General features: G+C 42.1%; 1 protein-coding gene across 9 annotated transcripts in view; it reads right to left on the reverse strand.

The window, feature by feature from the left end:
* Positions 1-23,200, reverse strand: part of ITGA9 (integrin subunit alpha 9) — a 331,280-nt gene that overhangs the window by 248,288 nt on the left and 59,792 nt on the right. For all 9 annotated transcript variants that reach the window (XR_014792283.1, XR_014792284.1, XM_084857953.1 and 6 more), the window contains 7 exons: positions 22,193-22,278; positions 20,720-20,788; positions 14,703-14,840; positions 8,863-8,968; positions 6,864-6,958; positions 2,732-2,822; positions 1,961-2,006 (listed from right to left, as the gene is read on the reverse strand). Coding sequence is in view for 7 of the 9 variants with exons in the window: in XM_084857953.1 (XP_084714079.1) it covers positions 1,961-2,006; positions 2,732-2,822; positions 6,864-6,958; positions 8,863-8,968; positions 14,703-14,840; positions 20,720-20,788; positions 22,193-22,278 (631 nt within the window). In the remaining 2 variants the exon portion in view is untranslated. The remainder of the gene's footprint in view (positions 1-1,960; positions 2,007-2,731; positions 2,823-6,863; positions 6,959-8,862; positions 8,969-14,702; positions 14,841-20,719; positions 20,789-22,192; positions 22,279-23,200) is intronic.

The raw sequence follows: 23,200 nt of genomic DNA on the forward strand, positions 1-23,200 counted from the left end.
CCCCGGGTTCTAGTATTATGAAAGACAGAGAAAAATGCCTCCCTATCTACTTCCTCCATACCATCTTCATGCCTTGAAATACTACCCGCAACACAGGTAAACAGTACAGCTCACCATTTTAATCTACCTGAAATAGCGTGAAATCTGTTTACAATACAAAGGTGTCCAGAAAATGGAAACCACAAAATATGTACAAATTGATGCCTAATTGGATTGAGGATGCCCTTAATTGTAGTTTCAGTATGTTGTCCATTGATCAGTTCCGATACAATAATGAGCAGCCCTTTAAAATTGCCAGGAGAAAAAAAAAGAGCTTCACATTTTTCCACAATTCACTATCAAATTTCTTTGTTCATTTTATAGCCATGTTACTCCAGCTGCTTCCTCTAATCAGATCATCTATACACCGCCTCTCTCGCAAGCCTCCTCAGCAGACCACAGTTAAAACAAAAACAAAAAACAGTTCCTGCCTTCCCTAGTTTTGCTGTCATAAACTATCAATTTAACTAAGAAAAATCATATGATCTCCAACAGTTACAAATGCATCTCCCTTAACATTACGAAAAGAGAACACACTGGGTATACCACTTTCTTTGATAACTTGTTGCGCTTCTCCACCATTGCAATACTATTTATAACAAGCTGAATGACTGTGATGGATCTAAATGAAAAATGTCTGTAGTGTTGAGCATGTTCCACTGAATACTATGGTGTTCTTAAAGAGGTCAAATAGATAATCAATGAAATAGCATTAGCAGCACTGTTTCTCCATTGGCTAGAGGTATAAACATGGGGAGTTATGATGTCATAGCTCCAGTACATATAATTCCAGTAGATACCACTATAGCACTAGTTCATGGAAGGCCTCTCTTACAGGAGCCAATACAGAGACTCTCAAATTGAGGGTTTTATTGTGCAATCACCATGCCACATTCACAGAATTTTACAGGGGTTCCAGATGTCAATGTTTTCCATCTGTAACCCTCCCAGGTTTTCTCACCACTTCTTCTGTCTTTTTTTCTTACCACAGAAAATCTGTTAAGGAGGGAAAGATGGAAGAGATGCACAGTATCTTTTGATTGGTAGCACTAGGAGCCACAAGGTGGTAGCTAGGGATGTACAGATTTTATTACATTCATTCCGTCTGCGTTTCCCAGACTGTCAGACGCCTTTTGTTCCATTATCCACTCACTGATGGAATCAGATTTTTTTTAAGGGATGTATGAGAATTTCATTTCCTTTGTGCTAATGCGCGTTGGCACAAAGGCACATTTGCACAAATCCCCCCAAAAGTTAAAAGCAGTCCACAAATCCGTGTGACTTGGAAAAAGCCAGTTGGCTGCAGAATCCGCAGGTTGGATTCAGAGAAATCCAAATTTATTTTAATCCCTTGTGACATCCCTAGTTGCGGCCAACAGTGTCCTTTCACTAGCGGAATGGACACTATTCACAGATCAAACTCCCCCTACTGCCTGCAGCACTCCGCATGCCCCCCAGATCTAGTCTGGGGGGTTAGGAGAGCCTCTAGAGCAGATTTGGGGGTCATGTGGAGGACTGTAGGGGAAGGAAAACTCCCACTGCATCAGCAGAACCCCACTTCTATAATGATGGATTTAGCCCATCAACACCCTAGGAGCCGTATAACACCAGAGCTAATTGGGTGTGTTCATGGTCTCATTCCCATACCACTTCATGAGGAATTGTGATCATATTGCATCAGTTGCATCAACATGGAACTGCTAGTATTACTTCTTGGCTATGGCACAAACAAGAATTGACACCACTACTCTCTATATCCAGTTCAATAAATGGTTGCTTATGAATTTCACAATAAATAAATAAATGGCTGCTTATACAAAGCCTGGTAGCAATCTACCATTTCCAAACTAACTGTAGGAACAGCAACAATTACAAGAGACCCGTTTACCTTATTCAAGGGCACAAAATAAATTGATCTCACCTTAGCAGAATCACATTGTTTGACATAAAGGCTCCAACTGTCACATCTGAAAACAAGAGTTTGCAACTTTTAGAGAATTAAGATCAAGTGTGAGTGCACAGCATTCTTACCCACAACATACTATAGTTGGTAAAATTATTAAATATTTGTTGTAAAAAGTGAATATTTCTCCTCCTGAAATAGAATGATCCCATTCAATACATTCCACTGTCATCTTCTTGCACATTTTCATATTTGGGATTTTTTTTCCCCCATATGAGAACATGCACCTTGGCTTGGCCCATACTTACAAAGGGAATAAATGTAAACTAAAGCATGATTAGGTAACTAAGTTCACCTTTATCAAAGCAAACCTAACCACCATCTAAACTACTTGTAATATCTACTTCTTCTGTATTTCTCAAAATTTGTTCCTAGGAATTGTCAGTGGGGACAATCTGAAACCAATTTCATGTTTTTCAGAGGTACCATTTTTAGTCATCCTTTTAAGTTCACATCAGTTGAGTTTCCTTTTTTATCATTCCTAACAGATAACTTACTTAAGTAAGGGGGAAAGCATATTCAGTCAGATCTGTTGTAAACTCAAGCAACTTAGTCCAACTACCAAAAAATAAATAAACACAGTCTGAAGCAGGCTCATCTTTTTTTTAACGAAAACAAAAGGAAAATGGAGATGTACACAAACTTGGACCTTTACTTAGCAATTTGTACAATCTTCCATTTCATTTTATCTATTTGTTTACATTATCACTGTCAGTATTACACACCTACCTGGATAACCATTTCCATCCATATCAACTCCTCCAGAAATGGACTGGCCAAACATCTGCAATCTTGGGCTTAGCTGTTTTCCAGATATCCTCTGTAATATAGACAACACAGAACTGGAATCAACATAACCAAGAAAAGTTAATGTTTAAATTGCATGTGCTTAACTGGATTCATTGACAAGTCTCCCACTGATTTTGATGGAATGGGATTGTGGGGGCTTTGATGTTTGTGGAGGCACACTATTCATCCACGTCTCACTGTTGACTAAGGAATTACACACACACGTGTGTGTGTGTGCATGTGTGTATAAGATGTTTCACCTCTCTTCCCAGTCACTCACAAATTGGGTAACAGTGACTCATACTTTACCACTACCCAAAATTAATTAATTAATTAATTACATTTTTATACTGCCCAATAACCAAAGCTCTTTGGATGGTTCACAAAATTATAATCTGAAACTCTTCCAGTGTCAGTTTAGGTTACTGTTATATTGAGAAAACAACCATATATAGAAGCTCCTTCTTTGGGGGCAATACATGTAAGTGCTATTAATAAGATTTTAAATCAGAGCACAGAACAAATGTCTGCCCAGTGGTGAGTCAGTAAGTCTCCAGCCCCTACCAACACTGTTGGTCCAATAACCATAAGGCAGATGGTCAACTGTGCTGATCCTCTACTAGTCTACTCAATGTGTGAAGCGAATCATTCAGACCCATTAGCCCAGCCCATGCTGGAGAACATTGCACAGAACATGATGCCACCGTTTTGAAGAAGGCGATACAATGTCCTACATGCTTTCGCTTTAGTGATAAAGCAACTGGCAACGTCCAAAGCTCCCAGGCAAACATGATCTTAACGGACTGGAACAAGAAATATAAAAAATGGTAATAGTGGCCAATGGTCAGATAAGAAATTAATTCGAAACGGAAAAATTCAAACAAAAAGGAAAGGAATGAGCTCTTAAACCCACTCTCTTAAAAAGTAAGGAGGAAAACTTCCCCAGTTTTGGAACTGATAATACTAAGGCAACTGAAAGCAGCTGAACTCCTCAAATTACATTTACACAAGAGAATGCGGCTAGGCTTTTGTGGGGGGTCCCTGTTAGGGTGGCAAACCAGGGCTACATATTCCACAGACATCTGCAGACTATTAGGGTTTAAAGGTTGATGCATAATGCTACACAGCTTTGAGAGCTGTTAACAAAATCAAAGGCCCTGAAACCAAACTTGGTATTTATTTAGCATACACCCTGATCTGTGAGTCAATTAAGGTGCTTCTTCATCAGCTGTACCCAAGATCCTGCTGTTGCAGAGGTGAATATCAGCAATTAAAACATGAATGGGGGAAAAATATATCTGTAAACAAATAGCCCTTTCTTCTCACACAGGGTGTGTGTGTGTGTGTGTGTGTGTGCACGCACACGTGCTTTAATGCATAGCATCTGGATGGTTCAGAGTTATAGTAATAGAACACAAAGCCTTTCACCCCAAGGTTACTGGTTCAAATGGAGGCTAGGTAGACAGACACTACAAATTTAACTTCTGAAACTGGTTGGTGAATTCATGAGTCAAATCAATGGCTGACCTTCACTCCTGTTCCATGTAAACAAGACACAGTATTAAAACACAACTGTTAGCAGCCTCAAACAGAGAGAGCGAGGGACCAAGGAAAAGCAATGGGAAAATAGCTGGCAGGAGCATATCCTGAAGAAGATCACAAAAACTGAAGACTAATCTGGTAAGAGACAGCACTCAGCTTTACTGTTTGCTAATATTAAGCTGTCTCCTTATGCAACTTCTGTACTGCCTCAAATATGTAAAAAGAAATAAATAACATTTATCTATCCAAATCTGGACATCCTCAACCGAAATGTCATTATGCATTTGAATCAGTTCAGCCATCCTCCATCCTTTCCGTTGGTACAGAAAAAGTCCTTCATACACCACAAATTATCACATATAAAAAATCATAAAAAGAGATTTCGTTTGCGTTCTTTAAAAAAAAGAAGTTAATGCATTCTAAAACAGTCAGCAAACAGCAGAACTAATCATCTACAGCCTGCTCTAAGAATCTCAAATGCAACCACTAAATCTCTGACTTAGCATCCTGAATAGACTCCCACCCAGCAACAAAACAAAATATTTAGATCAGAATTTTAAACAGCTGAAGGATGAATAAACAAGCCTGATCTTCCCCCCACCCCTCTAATCAGCAAAACATCACCACTGTCCAGACTGGGACAAAAGGCTTAAGTAAGCTAGTGTATATGTACTGATGGATCTAGACTTATTACAGGAGGCATGACTGGGTAAACCTCAGGTTCCCTTCAAATGTACAGTTCTAGGACACTTTTAAATCCAAGCCGATACAGCAGTACTGAAGCCAATGGAAAGAACTGTTGTAAGTGACTTGCGGATTACACTGAGTGGAGCACTTTTAAGCAGGATTTGTTGCTTTTCTTATTCTACCTAATGGAAGCAGACCTTGGAAAGTTGTTCCAAGTTCTTTGACACACGCTGCCTAATTCTATTCTGTTGTGCAGGTTTGGACAGCAAAACCTAAAGCTGCTCTCCTGATCCATGAGAATGTTTTTGTGTGTTTGTTTTTAAGAGCAGATCTACAACTAGAGATTTAAACCCATTTCGAAACTACTTGATGAATCTGGATGGAACCAACTTCGCTGGAAGTAGGATTTCAATTCATGCAAGTTACAGTGTGCCATGTATCAAAAGTAAGTCCAAAGGCCAAGCTGAGGATTTGCATGAGGTCGCAAATGAAGACAGGGCTAGATCAAGACACTTTGCCGCCTGAGGCAGACCAAGAAATGCCACCCTCCTGCCGCCCACTCGCTACCACCACCCTGCCCTTGCCGCCTTCTCATATGGTACACCAACCAGCAGCTGTGACTGCGTCTTGCTGCATATTCCTCCTCCTTTTTAAACAATTATTCCCACCATGGCAAAGGAGCAGTTATGTGGGCACGCCTACAGGCAATTCAGGGCCAACTCACTCCAGAATGCCAGGGCCAACTCTCATCCTTCCTCAGAGTGAAGCTGTGGTGTTCCTAGGCAGCAGCCGTTAAGTAGATACACCCAGGACCTTGCTTTTTTGGTTGGTCAGGTGCAGCCAGCCAATATCAAGGGGCCAGATGGGCCTATAGGTTGCTGTTGGCAGTGGAGGGGAAGCCTGACAGCAGTTTACAGATGAGGGGGGGACACAATCCACTACTTCTCCTAATCTGCTGCCTGAACTAAATAGCTAATCTTGGCTCAGACCAAGGGTCCATCTAGCCCAGCATTCTGTTCACACAGTGGCCAACCAGTTGTCGACAAGAAACCCACAAGCAGGACACGAGTGCAACAGCACCCTCCCACCCATGCTTCCCAGCAACTTTATGCTAAGGTCTATTATTTCTTCTAGAATTTGCCCACCACAGATAAAATGATAAAAACAATAGGAGCAAAAGAGACAGAGCTACAAGCCCCCACCATATATGAAGGAATATAATCACTGCATAAATGAGGCAGGCCAGTTCAGACTTAAATTCCAAATACCATAGGCCTATCTAACATTTGCCTCAGGAAAACGTCTTAATAATTCAAAGATCCCAAAGAAAGCTGAAACAGAGGCTCAAAACCAGATAACAACCAAAGTAAACAAATGTTCTTTTTAAAGGCTGTAAGGAAAATTATTCAATTTTTGAGGGTCTATTAGTAGAGTTTTAAATTGTATAATGATCTTCTCCCCCCCTGTAACTGTGTATAATGGCAAATTGCTAAGATACAATAAACTCTTTTGCTTTGCTCCCCAGAAACTGCTGTACATGGCATATTGTGTCTCATGTTTGGGATTATTACCCTGAGATGGTACTAGGTGGCCATGGATCTGTAGATGTATCATGTGCTGACAATGCTAATGGCAAATGTCTGAGCAAAAACACCTTGAGCAAGTGACTATGCTTTATGTGAGTAAACAAAAGGAATCCACGTTATGCCTTGTTCAGCATAAAAGCATGGAAGTATTCCACCCCACAGAATGGCCACTCACTGACATTTGATCTGCCCCAACTTTGCTGATATATTCTGGCACATTCCTACAAGCCCCAGAGGGTCAAGCATCCAGCACTTACCATAGAATATTGAGGTACGATGCCACCAATGTATCCGTGGTAGATATAGACCGCTCCTACATAGTCATCCTCTTTAGGAGCACCAATGGCGACATCTAGTTAAGCAAGACAATGTCAATGGGAAATACATCTCACCGCTTTCTGTCCCTTTCAGTTATAAAGTACACTCTTGCCACAACCAATCATCCATCAAAAACATGAAAGCTGCCCGACTTAGAAAAAGTTGCTTCATTTAATGAGCCGCTGATGTTAAAAATGTTATAACCCAAGAGGTATCTTTCCCCTATGACCCAGTCTGCCACCTCAGGTCCTCTGAGGGCTATCTGCTGCAGCTGCCTAATGTGAGATTGGAAGCCATGCGCAAGAGGACCTTTTCCTTTGCCGCCCCTCAGTGGGGAAATGACCTGCCAGTTGAAATGCACCTGCTGACTTCATTGGAGGTCTTTAAGCAGGAACTAAAGATTCTATTATTCCGGCAGGCCGTCCCTTTTTAGAACTCTTGTTCCTTTTGCTGACTCTTGTATACTGTTTTTAAGCTGTGTTGTTTTTAAGCTGTGTTAAGCTGTGTTGCTGGATTTTTTGTTAAACTGTTTTTAGTTCAAAGTTGTTTTTAGTTATATGTTGTCTGTGTATATTGTCTGTGTGCTTTTATGTAAATGGCTTTTAAACTCTATATATTGTATTTTAGTGTTTCAACTTTTGCAAACCGCCCAGAGAGCTTCAGCTATGGGGCTGTATAGAAATGTAATAAACAAATAAAATGAGTAAAATATTTACATTTCTTCTAACAAGAAACATGTGCTTGGGTTCTGCAAATAGCACTAGCCATGAGCAGGAGAACACATCAACACATTCCAAATCTGCATCAACACATTCCAAATTTGTTTAAAATTAGAATTTTAATTAGAAATTAGAATTAGAATTGTTTAAAATTTTTAAATTGTTTAAAATTAAAATTAGAGCTGTGACCTTTAATCAACAGATTAATCCACTAGTTTTAGTTGATTATCTAGCAGGAGTTAACTTTAATCAGTGAGGGCAAATTTTAACGGAATCTGTAAATCTCAGAGGTAAATGGGGTTTTTCTTAAAGACCATTTGATTCTGGTGAGTTCCTGTAATCCAGAGCATACAAATGTTTAAAACGGCCTTTCCTTCGAACGGTAAGCGGCTTTTGTTTATGAAGGTTGCATTAGCAATGGTTGCCTCTACCAATAATTTCAACAGTAAAGTGCTTCATCTCATTATGTGTGGAAATCCCAGCGTGAACAAAAGTAGTTTACTTTAGGGAAGAGAAACAGTTTACTGCTGAACTTACTACTTGAATAATGTTCTCCTATTTGAGAGGGTAGATGCAATGCATCCTAAACTGAGACGTCTCACACTTTCTTCAGTATCTCAAAGAGGTACTTCCATTGAAAGTTTTGGCAATATGAAAATTTAAATTTAAAATTAAATTAAATTAATTCAGATGAATTAATCCACTAAATTTCTGTAATCATTTGACAGCCCTGCTGGAAAATGATAGAAAACATTATGCATCCTTCTCTACCTTAAATTATTATATTCCACCAGCTGAAGCAGAGGAACTGATGGGAAACAGGGTCACTCCATTAACTGCAAGACCAGTTCCATTTGGCTCTTTCTCTCCCTGAACTGTTTCCATTTAAGCTGGTCATTATAAGAACTGCTACGTAACTTTAAAAACTGGTGCCCGAGTTTACTTGTTTTCCTCTGCCCTCCTCATCAATTTTTCCTTTTTTTTTCCTCATCAATTTTTCCATGCCTTTTAAACTGTAAGCCTGAGAGCAGGGACCCTCTTATTACTTATATTTCGAAGCTGCTCTGGGAGCCTATTTGGCTGAAGAGCAGGGTAAAAATGCCCACATAAATTATGGTAACTCTATTATATATAACTATTATATCATCTGTCTGTCTGTCTATCTATCTTGCTAGGGCAAGAAAGAACTGAGCCCACATGCAAAAGAAAACATACTGACCTGGGAATCCATCATCATCAACATCCCCCAGGGAAGCCATACTTTCCCCAAAGTGTGCATTGTAGGCATTGTCACCATTCAGAACAAGCTGCTCTTCTAGGACTCCCTAGCAAACAGGAAATAGGACAGGCTAAGACAAATAAAGCAAGTGTTGAAAGACACAGCCTCTTTGCTAGAACACACTCACACACATGTCCCTCAGGAAGCACCTGGAACATATCTGGGGTAAGAGTCCTGCACTCCTAAACAAAATTTCAGCCAGTGCAACTAAACCTGTGCATTCTAAAAAGGAAACACTGAAAATTAAAAAAGCATTTCATTGCTCCTGAAAAGGAAGTAGCTAGCCAGGATGACAGACCAATGAATATATCACATTTCTCCCCAAAACAGTATGTGTGTCAAATGTTGGAAGGGGCCTACAAGACCATCCAGTCCACCCCCCTGCTCAATGCAGGAAGCCTGATTCCCAAGCGGTCTCCCATCCAAGTACTAACCAGGGCTGACCCTGCTGAGCTTCCAAGATCAGAGGAGATCAGGTCAGTGCAACGGTCCCAAGTTATCGCACCATTAGCCAGCAAGGCTAATTCACATCTATTCTCTTCTAAAGAATGGCTGAGATAAAATATTTGCATACCACATGTTCAGTTTTATGTGGCCAAATTCCCATGTAATAATTAGGGCTGCGACACTTAAGTCAATTCAGAGGTTAGAATAATTGCATTAAAACATTTTGATCAACTGAAAAGATGTCCCCAAAGAGCAGATTGTAAATGATGCTGAATTCTTTTTAACTCAAATACTTATAAAAAGTGCAGATGGCGAGTGCCATCTCAGAACAGTCATCCCCTCCTGTGTGAAAGAGAATGGGGAGTGCCTCTTCTATGATGATGCGTGCTGGGACATCCGTGTGTATCATCTAGACTAAAATCAAAAGAAAGTGTGCATGTTTATGTAGATTTAAGTGATACGTGAGTCAGCGGAAACACATATAATTCATCAACTAAGGGTGCAATCCTATGCATATTTAGACAGAAAAAAAAGTCCTACAACTCCAACATCCCCCAATTAATTTCATTCATTTCATTTCTATACCGCCTAATAGTCAAAGCTCTCTGGGCAGTTTACAAAGATTAAAAACCTTAAAAATACATTATGTATAGTATAAAAGCCATTTACATTCAAACGTATAAACAGACAGCACACACGCAAACACATATATCTAAACAATTTTAAACAATCAACAATAAGAATATAAGGCAGACAACTCCCCAGTCCCTTGTGAACCCCTACACCAGGGATGAGCAACTCGTAGTCCTCCAGATGTTTTGGCATACAGCTCCCATCATGCCTCACCATTGGCTACGCTGGCTTGGGCTGATGGAAGTTGTAGGCCACAACATCTGAAGGACCACATGTTGCCCACCCTGCCTTACACCCTTTCCTCAGGCTTTGACAGGGCAATAGCAAGGTTTCTCTGGAGGCTTTTGTGGGGGTTTGGAACCCCTCTCTCCCTGACACCTATGATATTTCAGCAGCAGCGTTCCAGGGACCCTAGGAAACATAGTTCTCTAGATTCTGCCCTTGCAGTGTGCTACATGCCAGAGATGGAAGGAGGCATTCCAGAGGATCCTTCTATTGCTGTTCCACCATGTTGGAGGGAAGGGGGAAGCAGAGGTGAACCTCAATACAAGCCAGGTCTGATTTTTGAAGGGTCTGGGCACAGATAGTATTGAGGTAAAGCTATGTGAACTGGAGGAGTTCAGAATATAAACTCCCCCAGTTCTGAATTTGTCCCCATCACTGGGCTCTGTCATTGACACAAGTTTGTGGCTCTCCTGGAGAGCTTGCAGGCCAGGTATAGCACAGAGTTGTGCCCGTATCCTTGCCTGTTGCCTGCTCCCTTGTTCAAAGGGATAGAACCAAAGCCACACCAAAGCACCTATGGTCTGCTTATATCCTAGAAGGACATTATTTGATACTTTGAACTTAACTTGTACATTTGCCAAAAAGGTTGGCCACTACTCTCTGAGCACCATCCTCCAGGATTCAGTTCCATCTTCACAGGAAAAAATGCAATGCTTTGGAGTCCAGCTTTCTTTTCTTTACTTTCTTGGGAGGCGGGGGCAATTCTAGTAGAACACTCAAACAGAACAGTGTTTTGACACTAAATTCTACCAGAATTCCCACAAAAATGCTGATATATTTTTCACACCTGCTTTTAAGTCAACGTCTGTAATCTACCCTCAGGTGCAAGAGAATATCTCCACAAGGAAACCAAACTCGGCTGTTAAATCCCACTCTTTGTCTATCCCAAGTGGTCTTTCCCTCTCTTTCCTTTTCTTTTTTGTGAACGAGGAGAGACTGGGTTCTGGAAACTGTAATAAAATATTTGGGGAGGTCTTCAGAAAGCTGCTGACATAAAGAAAAACCTACATAATGAATCTGTAACACAAATAAGGAGGCAAACGTTACATTTTTATTGTGTTGTCCTTTTCTTCAGCACTGAGTGCAAGGTATAATTTCATGAGGTTTACCCTAAGGCTCCTCATGCAATACAGCCATACTGAATATGTAAAGTGACTTTCTTATGGCATGTGTATAGCAAATACAAGTGATGCGGGGTAAAGATCAGAAATCAAACAGCGTGGTTCTGATATTTCATATCACTATAGCCCTATTCAAGTATTGCTTTAAAGCAAGGGTGGGGAACCTTTTTCACCCCAAGATCCAAATTCCAACTTGGCAAAGGTCTTGGGGGCCACATTTAATCTGTGGGCAGGGACAAAGGCAGAGTGGTTATTCTTAACCATTTTATGCCTACTCACAAGGAAGCGGGACAAGCTATGTGTGTCTACTCAGAAATAAGCATGAGCAGCATATCTACCCAGAAGTAAGCAGAGCAAGCCTTGGCATGTCAACTCAGAAGTAAGCAGGTCTGAATCACTCAGCAGCTTCCTTCCTAAGCCTAAACCCAATCAGCAGCTGATTGGTGATGAGAGCTTTTAGCCACTGAGCACTGAGAAAGGGAGTGCTCGGCAGGGAAAAGGTCCAGTCTCCAATGAACTGCTGATTAGAGATAAGAGCTTTACCCTGCTGGGAGAAAGGGCAGGGGAAGAAGCTGGCAGGCTGGATGGGGACCCCCATGGGCTGTACTTGGCCTGCTGGCTGGGGGTGTTCCATCCCTGCTTGAAAGATTGGGGGAATAACACCTGGAGGGAGAGTAGGGCCACGTGAGTACCACCTCAACCCCCGACCTTCCTGCATCAAACGGAAAGGTCTGAAGGGGGAGGGTGTTTCTAAGTGTGATCACTTGGGGGGGGGGATTGGACTCGATGGTCTTATAGGCCCCTTCCAACTCTACTACTCTATGATTCTATGATCAGCTGAATGTGCTTAAACTCCTCCCTGTGACTGGGAATCTTGATGATGTGGAGGATTCTAAGCATGTTCAGCCAAATGTTCAAGGAATCCCCCATCAGACCTTCCCACTCAATGCTGGATGGTCAAGCCAGCAGCAACAGGGACATTGCGGCGAGGGCTGGCACATCCAGCCCCATGCCCCTGCCATGTGTTATTCCCCCACAATTTAAAAAAATGCCTGAATAGGACCAGTGACAAGTGTAGAACACACTTTCTAATAGGATTAGAATCCTAATAGGATTAATTAAGTAAAGCTTCCCAGGGGAATTACTAGTGAACACATCATCATCTGCTATTACTCACAGGAAATATCTCAATTTCTTTTTGGGGAGAACTACTAGATTATTGTATGCTTTAATCTTATATAGCTATATAACCACTCTTGCCTCCTGACCATGTGCCTTATAATCACTGGGGAGATCTGGGTTAAGATCCTTGCTGGGTTCTCTCCCACCCCATACTACTTGTTATTGCGATGAAAAGAGATATCCCACTGTACTCCACTCTGAATTCACACAAGGATGGCCAAAATACAAGTGACATGAATCTAAGCAATACTGATCTGGAGTGTAAACTGGAAATTTTAACTGACTGGAGTCAAAGACCTTTGCAATCCAAACAGAAACTGAAGTCACCTCTCCAAAATTCAACGTTGACAGCTGAACTTCTGTGAGGATTATTTTACCCAATCCAAAAGGGGCTCTCCATTTACTGCTTATCCCACCCTTTCCCAAACTGATGTCCTCCAGATGTTTTGGACTACAACTCCTACCAATCGCCATTCTGGTTGGGCTTGATGAAGTCCAAAACATCTGGAGGGCACCAGGTTGGAGAAGGCTGCCTTCCCCTATTCCATGCTACGTTTTAAATTATTTAAACATAAATCCTTGCCACTGCGCTAGACATCCTCTTCAACTGTCTGAAGGAAGACTAAGACTTGTGGCATGCTATTGTGCCTGGTTGCCCTTAACTGGCCTGCACAGTTATGGTTTGAGACCCATATGGTAAAAACCAAAGCTCAAATAGCATTTATTTGGGAAGGGAGACATATTCACAAACAGAAGAGTCTCTGAGAAAGCCCATATGGCTCATGTTCCTTCCAAACAAGTCGTGGTCATTTCAGAATACAGGAAGCTTATGTTGATTATTTCCCTAGGCTACCATCAGGTCACAGTTGTTGTGCAACGTTCAGCTTTGCGATGAAGAGTTGTTTCTTGTCTGAAGAACTTTACATTTTCAACATAATCACAATGATTCTGTCCCGTCTTTTCACATGGGTTCAGTTCTCACAATTTGGTTTGAGTTATGGGTTAAACAATCTTACTTCAAAGTCCAAGGGCTGGTCTCAAAGTCACCATATTTAAACAAAGAGGAAAGATGCTGAATTACAATTCATTAGCTAATTTGACATTAGGAGTTGCGCTCTCAGTACAGAGCACATAACAATAAGACACTCATTATGACTTAATAAACCATGATGTGAATAAGCAAACCCTGGATTATACAAACCCTGGTTTAAAGCTAGTTTATGAATCCTGGTTTGTTTGGACACACTTAACCATAATCTTAGGTTTGGACATCACAGAAAGCTATCCCCCTTCTGCTTTGTTTACCTGCTCACACAAAGGGCAGCCCATTCATGTTGTCATTTATTAAAGCCATAATTTGGGGCATATCATTACATGTGAGTTCTCTCAGTAAGTGCCTACTTTATTGGTTAATACTACTTCTACTATGCAGATTTATCAATATGGCTGCTACTTGCATGCATCCTGTAGACCTTGGCTGTAGGGGCTAGCAGAGCCAGGCATAGCGATGGATGGCCATCCTCAAATCTAGACCTGGAATATGTCCTCTAGCTCAAGGTTCCCGAGATCAATAACCTGAGCTGGAAAAGCTGGAGCCTGGAGTACAGCTAGGGGAATACAGCAATACTGCTCAGCTGACCAAGCAAAGGCAAAAGTCTGGGCTCCCAGTCCAGAGGCTTTGTACTCCCTGCAATCGCACCAGCCCTGGTCCCTCCTAAATCAGCAGGTTCCATCACGTGAACACACAGTGTCAATGGTAGCTCACCCTGCTTGGTCCTAGCCTCAGACCCCAAAGTTCCAGTTCAAGCCCCGGAATCCCTGATGATGGGAACTGAACAGACCTAACCTGGTAGGATCCTAAATTATTCTGTGCTCAGCACAGAATGGTGACATCGCTATCTCTTGTGTATTCTCGTCCTTTGGGGCCTACTGTATAAAACCAGGGGGGTCCCCATGTATATATACCTACCTAATCTTGAACGGAATGGGCAAAGAGCCCCACATCTGCTCAAAGCCCTTAAGCAGCACTTGCATGATACAGTGTAGCTGATCCAACTTGGGCATTCAAAGGATCTCCCCCAGGCCATTCTCTTGGCTCTTTTACATACTCACATTTCCTCTACTGAGGTAGACGGTGACTTGACCTTCATCCCGGATTTCAGAAAACATGGGCGCTCCCACCAGGAGGTCTGAAAGTCCGTCAGAATTCAGATCAACTGCACATAAGGAGGAGCCAAAGTAAGAGCCCATCTGTAACCAAGCCGAGTCACAACAAAGCATTCAGTATCTGCCCACACACAAGAGGAAATCATTTATGCTTTTCTTTATTTGTAACTGAAATTGCAACTTGCTGCTTTATCTCACGCCAACAGCTCTAGGAAGTCTCTTCGGGTTGTTGTTGTGGTTTTTGTGGCCAGCTGGGACAGACTAGCTTTTTTTTATTATTATTATTATTATTATTATTATTATTGAGGGAAAAAAAACCTCACACCTTTAGTTGTATCTTAAAAATTAGTTGTTGCTATGTGTCAAGATTCCTTTAGCTTTATTTCAACACTGAAGACAAACACAGATGAGAGGCTTCAGTATACAGCTTTTAATCCATTACTACCAGGGTCATACAGATGCAAATTCTCAGTGACTCTCAGTCTGCAAAGCAATGCCTTCAGGGGAAATCAAAAGGTAGTTAAGAGAGAGAGAGTTGCCCACCATTTGAAGAGGAAGGCGGGCTCACTAACCTAACTTAAGGGGGGGAGGAACCTCTGTCTCGTGAGGTCTCTGAGCACAGCTTCTCATGCAAGGCCAATTGGGTAAACTGTCTAAGTTCCGCCCCTGCCTTCTCCCTCTTTGCTTTGCGTCTGCACCTGGCATCTATTAGATCAGATTCTCCACACCCCATCTCCTTTTGTTCACTGTCTCTCACAGGGGTATGTGGAGAGGAACCCTCATCTTCAGCCAGCTGGGCATTTGTAAACTGAGAAGCCAGCCCAGTCATAGAATCATAGAATCATAGAATAGTAGGGTTGGAAGGGGCCTACAAGGCCATCGAGTCCAACCCCCTGCTCAATGCAGGAATCCAAGTCAGAGCATCCCTGACAAATGGCTGTCCAGCCTCGTCTTAAAGGCCTCCAGTGTGGGAGAGCCCACCACCTCCCCAGGTAATTGGTTCCATTGCCGTATTGCTCTGACACTCAGGAAGTTTTTCCTGATGTTCAGCCGGAATCTGGCTTCCTGTAACTTGAGCCCATTATTCCGTGTCCTGCACTCTGGGATGATCAAGAAGAGATCCTGGCCTTCTTCTCTGTGACAACCTTTCAAGTACTTGAAGAGTGCTATCATATCTCCCCTCAGTCTTCTCTTCTCAAGGCTAAACATGCCCAGTTCTTTCAGTCTCTCTTCATAGGGCTTTGTTTCCAGTCCCCTGATCATCTTTGTTGCCCTCCTTTGAACCCTCTCCAGCTTGTCTGCATCCTTCTTAAAGTGTGGTGCCCAGAACTGGACACAGTACTCCAGATGAGGCCTAACCAGTGCTGAGTAGAGGGGAACTAGTACTTCCCGGGATTTGGAAGCGATGCTTCTATTAATGCAGCCCAAAATAGCATTTGCCTTTTTTGCAGCCACATCACATTGTTGGCTCATATTCAGCTTGTGATCGACGACAATTCCAAGATCCTTCTCGCTCGTAGTGTGGTTGAGCCACGTATCCCCCATCTTGTAACTGTGCATTTGGTTTCTTTTTCCTAGGTGCAGAACTTGGCATTTGTCCCTATTAAATGCCATTCTGTTGTTTTCTGCCCAGCGCTCCAGTCTATCCAGATCACTTTGAATTTTGTTTCTGTCTTCCAAAGTATTAGCTATCCCTCCCAATTTTGTGTCATCTGCAAATTTGATCAGCATTCCCTGCACCTCCTCCTCCAAGTCATTAATAAAAATGTTGAAGAGCACTGGGCCCAGGACTGAGCCCTGTGCTACCCCACTCGTTACCTCTCTCCAGCTTGAGAAGGTCCCATTGATAAGCACTCTTTGAGTCCGATTCTGTAGCCAACTGTGGATCCACATGATCGTTGTTTCATCTAGCCCACTTCGAGCAAGTTTGCTCATCAGGATATCATGGGGCACTTTGTCGAAAGCTTTGCTGAAGTCGAGGTATATGATGTCTACAGCATTCCCACGGTCTACAAGGGAGGTGACTTGATCAAAAAATGAGATCAGATTTGTCTGGCAGGACTTGTTTTTGACAAATCCATGTTGGCTTCGAGTAATCACGGCATTGTTGTCAAGGTGCTTCCAGATGGATTGCTTTATGATCTGCTCCAGAATTTTCCCAGGGATTGATGTCAGACTGACTGGTCTGTAGTTCCCAGGTTCCTCCTTTTTACCCTTTTTGAAGATAGGGACAACGTTAGCCCTCCTCCAGTCATCTGGCACTTCCCCCGTCCTCCATGATTTCTCAAAGAGAATAGACAGCGGTTCTGAGAGTTCTTCTGCCAGTTCCTTTATTACTCTAGGATGCAGTTCATCTGGCCCTGGAGTCATCATGTCTGGACTAGCCTGAGAAAACACTTCCCCCATGTCTGGCTGAACTGAACTGAAATCTGAACTGCTATCCCACGCCCTGCACTCAGAAACAACCCTGACACCATGTACCAAAAGTCAAGGAAATGAAACCCAGGAATATGTTCATGTCATTGTGGTTGAGTGGCACTGAAAACTATACCCAAAATAGCCTTTTATCAGCTCAAGAATCCACCCAAAGCTTGCCTATAAAAATGGCAGACAAGTAGTGAATGAGGGCTCATTTTCATTACATCTATCAAAGGGACAGCTCGATGCAGCAGCCCTAAGACTGAAGGCCACACACCATATGGATTAGCCCTAGTACATGAAGAATTTCCCTGCCAGCACCACATATTTTTGGTGACGGTGGTGCCAGCAGTTGGCACTTGCATGGAGTTTCTCCACACAACAGGGTGAACAGCTTTCACCAATTATTGCTCCCACCATGTAGATGCATCTAGCACAATTTCCATGTGGCAGTCGTAACATTAAAATCTTCCCTTAATGGTTATGTTGGCTCTGGACTTTCACCACACAACACAACCACTTGCTAACCTTTTGTCTTTATTCACCCGCTATGAAATGAGGACCATGTGCCACTAATCTGGAGTCAAATTGCACACATGTCTAATGACCATAATTTTACTACTGAACAGAAGTAGAGAGACATCAAACTGTTACAGAAAACTGCTTATGTTAACATCATTAATTGCACCTTGTTATATGTTGTGTACCATCTGGACAGCAGTGTTTCCCTCCCCTCCTTAATTTGGTCACTCAAATGGTCTTTGACCAAGATGAGCCAACAGATCCAGCCAATGTATGCCATCAGTCATGCAGCAGCAGCCACGCCTAACACCCTGGAATCGAAACCGACCTTTCAGTACTGAAAGGTTGCAGACACTGTTCACAAGCCACTGCAGGAAGTTGTGGAGAGACTAAAGGACAAGGATCAGCTTAGATCTCTAATTTGCTTGCTTTTGTGGATTGAAGGTCAAACATTTAGTATTTCACTCTCTTGTGGATTCCTCTTTTGTTTGTAAGACTTTCATACAGTATTGTTAGGGGGGGTTAAAAAAATCTCATAGGCAGTGAATGAAAGATGTGAACAATATGACACTGTAGATTTAGACAACTTCCAATGGGAAAAGGCTATTGTTTACCCAACTGCAACACAACTGTGCAGAGTGGGCAACCTGGTGTTTCTGTGGGAACCTTAACTTTTTGGCTTTTCACATCTCGCTGCCACTAACTTGTATATGGTTTCCAATTTCCGAAAAGGAACTAGGAGTCTTTAGCAGTGAGGACCTTGGCAGCAATCGGGTACCTTGCTCTAGGTGCTATTGTGGTAGCTTTCCAAAAAGGAAGCCACTGGCAAAGCCAGTTCCAGGCTTGTGAGGAACCTGGGGAAAAACACCCTCAACAGGCCCCCTGCCTCAGTGCGTCTACCTTCACACAACCTTGTCACCAGCTATTGCTCCTCCTCCTCTCTCCCGATTGCTACCACTTGCTTGCTTGACAGCCTGTGAGCAAGTCAGCAGTGGTATCTACTGTTCCTCCTTCTCACCATCACCATTATCTGGGTGAGAGCGAGAGACGGGGAACAAGCAGTTTGTAATGGTGAAGACGAGGAGCAACTCCAGAGAGTTCTCGTCCGTGGGCCCCTGGTGGTGTCTGGTGGGTGCCCAACGGTACCTATCCTTGATGCCAGCCTGGGCAACTGGCTTGATCTCTGCTGCACTATGGCACAACCACTGTGTATGGCCAGAGGGTGGTCTTGCTGCTATCAATTTATCAAGCATCACATAACAAAAAGGACCAACTGGATTCGCAAGGTCCTCTAAAACTACTGACTCTGGCCAGGTCCTTCAGCCTGAGCAACTCATAGCTCAGAGATGGGGGAGAAATTCATTCAATTCACATTTTAATGCAAACTTACCTACTTTTGCACTTTTGAGCCACTAAACACACCAAAACTCAGTTATACTTTGAAATTCGCACTTCTTCAAATTTCACAGTGGAATTCTCCAATTAAAAATGTGTATAAAATGTGTATATTAGGGGGAAATAACAGTAAAAATGCATTGTATTAGGAAGACCGCTTGCAAAAAAGTATATATTAGGCAAAAAGGCATACAAAAAATGCATGTATTAGGAAAAATGTGCACAATAATGTTTACGAATTTTCATGCAAACTTAAAAGCAAATCTCAAGATTTCAGGATGAACTGAAGTTAAGAATGAAGAAATTCTCATAGTTCAAGACAAACCAAACTTAAGATTGGAAAAATGAGAAACTGTGAGAAACAAAAATTGACAGATTTGTCCATCCCTATCAGAAACACACCGAACTACTCTTAGACTTAGACTGCCCATCTCCCCTTGCACCTGAACTACTCATTTGCCTCCAGAACCCCTTCCATACAAAGAAGAAATAGTTGTTAAAATGGCTTAACATGAAAATACATATCCACACAAGCAAGCACCTTTGCTGTTGAGCCCCAAAAAATGTCAGTCCATTACCTGATTAGAAGTACCTCAGGCACACACTTCACAAATAAAAAGACTCCTTCTTTGGATACATTTTGAAAGGTTTGGACAGAATTTCCCAAAGGGCTCAGTATCAACATGACCAAGGGTTATTTTACACATCAGATTTTCTCAAGTAGATATCACTTCTTGTGTTTGCTCTCACTTACAATGAGCACTCACATATCTATTCCACCCCATGTACCTAAATAGACAAGGTATCAATGTAGGAAATAATCATGTGTGAAATGGCACTGAAGAAAAAAGAAATGGCTAGGGCTCACTAAGTAGAGTGAGACAGCCACCTCAGGTAGCTGCTTGGGGGTGTTATGAAAGGACAGCAAGTTGTTAATCGTTTAAGTTGAGGTGGTTACTGAATTATCTGCCTCAGTGTCAAAACAACTTGATTGGCCTTGGATATTATGGACTTTGACTTGGGAGTGTGGGGGGGCTCTGCCTCAGGCAGCAAAATGTCTTATAGATCCAAACCACATATTACTCTAAAGATGTACCTAGCATCGTCAGCTATGTCTTTTTTTACTCTAAAATAAATGCTGGAGGTCCCAATATTTATTGGGACACTAGCATGGGGAGGCAGACAGTCTTTAGTGCTTCCCCCATATTGTCTCAATTCAGATCAAGGGGCGCACCTGCAATTTATAGTGCCAATCAGTGACCCATTAATGCAAACAGATCACTATTTAGAGATACAAATTGCAACCATGGGGTGGCAGCGTTTCAATCTAGACTGGGGCATCAGCCGGGAGGGTTAAATCACCCCACACGCTAGGGTCCCAATCCAGATCGGCGTCCCGTGCTTACTCTAGAGGAAAAAAGAAAAAATGTAGCTGCTAGCTGCATCTTTAATGTAATGTGTGATTTGGCCCTTAGTCCAGCCCTGAATGGGAGGAAACGCAGGCTGCTGCCCCAAGACTTTTGAGCAGATATAATCAGAATTAGTTAGAAGCACTGAGAGAAGTAGCTATTCATTCCATACCAAGTAAAGACAACCAATCTTTCTTTCTTTTTTTAAAGATTACTCACCTTTTTACCTGAAGCCTGGAAAATCTTTATTAATGAACCAGACCTCTTATCAGTGCGGAAAATGTATACCTACGAAATTAAACAAAAATATGACGTAATTTAATTCTATTGTAATTGTTCCTATATGAAATAATTCATCATTGTTTAGTGATGTAGGGCTTTGTCTGTAGGTATTTTATTCATTTATGTAAGGGTGCTTCCAAACGGAGGGCTCTCTGCGCCACCAGTCAAAAGGGCTTATAAAGCTATTCCATCCTTTCCTCCTTAATAGGTTTTTTCTGATAAGAAAAAAAGTTGGAGGCAGTGGGAAACTATGGGAGGTTTACAAACTGAACAAGATACATTTTCTGGGGCCCCTGTAAAACTCTGTGAATGAAGCAAGGCAAGTGCACAATAAAAGCCTCGTCCTGGAAGCACCCTAAAAGGTTTTTTGTGGTTTTTTTTTTGCTGTATTTCCACCACACTGAAGTTGAAGGCAACTTAGAAAAATTAAATGCAATACAATGCTAAGAATAAAACCAAAATTAACTATAAAATACATAAAACTAGCAAATAGCCCCAGCTTCACATGTTTTGGGAAGAGCCCTTTGTTTGATACAACAAAGCCTTACACACCTGTCAGAGTTGGAGACATTGTGCCCGCCCCATCTGAGTGTAGCCACACTCACTGGAACCCCTAGGAATGGTGTCTGCCATGGAGTTACCTGTGTATTGTATTTATATTACTTTTCAGCCAATTTCAGTTATCATTTACTAATTGTTATTAATGTTATAGTACTTTTTGTATGGTTAAAATTTGCTTGCTGCAGTGCAAAATCGTCATGCTAAGTTTGATTGAAATCAATCAAATATTATCGAGTGGCATTCTTTCATACTCCACTTATGGTACAAAGACTTCCCTGATCTATAAGACACTTTCATAACATGCACTCATAAGAGCCTGTCCATGGAAAACCACAGACAGTTTGGCTACGCAGCACTGAACTGATTCAGCTCAGTATTATGAAACTCCCTATATCTTTGCACTCGGCAAAACCAAGCAAGACAAACATTACAAAGAATGCGTTGTGCATTTTAACAAGTTTTGCATAAATGATATCTAACAATGGCTTGGATCTAAGTTAACTTAAGGTTGTTCACAAAGGAAAATTTCCCCTTCTCCCCACTCCAGTCACATGCCCCCAACCCCAAGCCTCTCCAGAGGGTTGGGAGGAGGGAGATGGCTGTACAATGTGGGATAGGGAACAAGGGCTGCTGGAAGATGGGAGAATTGGAAAAAATGGGTGGAGTTCTATGCAATTTTGGGTGATTCTCCCCTCCCCAAACACTCCAAGCCTATGTCAATAAACCCTTTTCAGGGGTACTACTCAAATTATTGCAACCCCAAACTTCTTTTTTTCCAGGAACTGAGTCAAAACATCAAACACTGCCACATTATTCGTATGCAAGCTGAAGTTTGATCAACAGCCACACCTTTCCGATGCCTCCATCCTGGGGAGCTCCTCCCACGACGTCTGTGGTTGTCAGCTGAGAGAAGTGACCTGCTGTCACCGCATATCCTGAGAGGGACGTTTGTAGGGTGGACCATCAGGGGAACCAGAGGAAAGAAATGACAAACACATTCAGAAAAGGAAACCAGTCCAAGGAACAGGTCAGCCATCTGGATGAAAGCAAGATTAGTATTTCTCTTCTCCTAGAAGGTAAATATACTAGTCTCATGGGGGGGAAAAAACAGTGCCACAAGAGGCCTACTCCTTCACAACAGGAACTGGCTGGCACTCTATTCAAGGTTGAAAATGACAAGAAGGAATTGACTGTTTTTATCAAAGACAAGATGGTGAAAGTGTGGACAGAAGCCTTGTAGGTCACAAGGGCAATAGCTTGAGCCAGAAAAAGTTGAGCCTCGTTTAAAAAAAGAATAGGGTTCTCAAGGAAAGAAGAGAAGCACTAAAACAGAAAAGCACAAACAACCATACTGAATAAAAAACAGACTGATTCATGTGGAAGAAACGATCTTTCAGGCCTGTGAGTGATGGTTTCCCTTTACACCATGAATGGTCAGTTCTTGCAATGTAAACCGAGAGATGTAAACAGTGGGGTCTCCCAAGGGTCTGTATTGGGCTACTGCTTTTTAACTTGTTCATAAATTATCTGGAGTTAGGCATGAGCAATGAGGTGGTTAGGTTTGCTGATTATGCCAAATTATTTAGGTTGATACACACAAAACAGGGATAGCAAAGAGCTCTGAAAGGATCTCAAACCTGGGGAAATGACATTAAAATGGCAAATGCAATTCAGTGTAAGCAAGTGCAAAATGAAGCACAAAGGAGCAAAAAAATCTTAATTCCACATGTCCATTGATGGGGTTTGAGCTGGCAGTGACTGAACAGGAAAGGGATCTTGGGGTTGTGGGGAAACCCTCAATGAAAATGTCAGCCCAATGTATGGCTTCTGTGAAAAAAGCAAATTTCAGGTTTGGCA

The sequence above is a fragment of the Heloderma suspectum genome, chromosome 5 (assembly GCF_057233095.1).
Source record: "Heloderma suspectum isolate Gila_16-S chromosome 5, 16-S_ref, whole genome shotgun sequence".
In the NCBI taxonomy this organism is placed as follows: Eukaryota; Metazoa; Chordata; class Lepidosauria; order Squamata; family Helodermatidae; genus Heloderma; species Heloderma suspectum.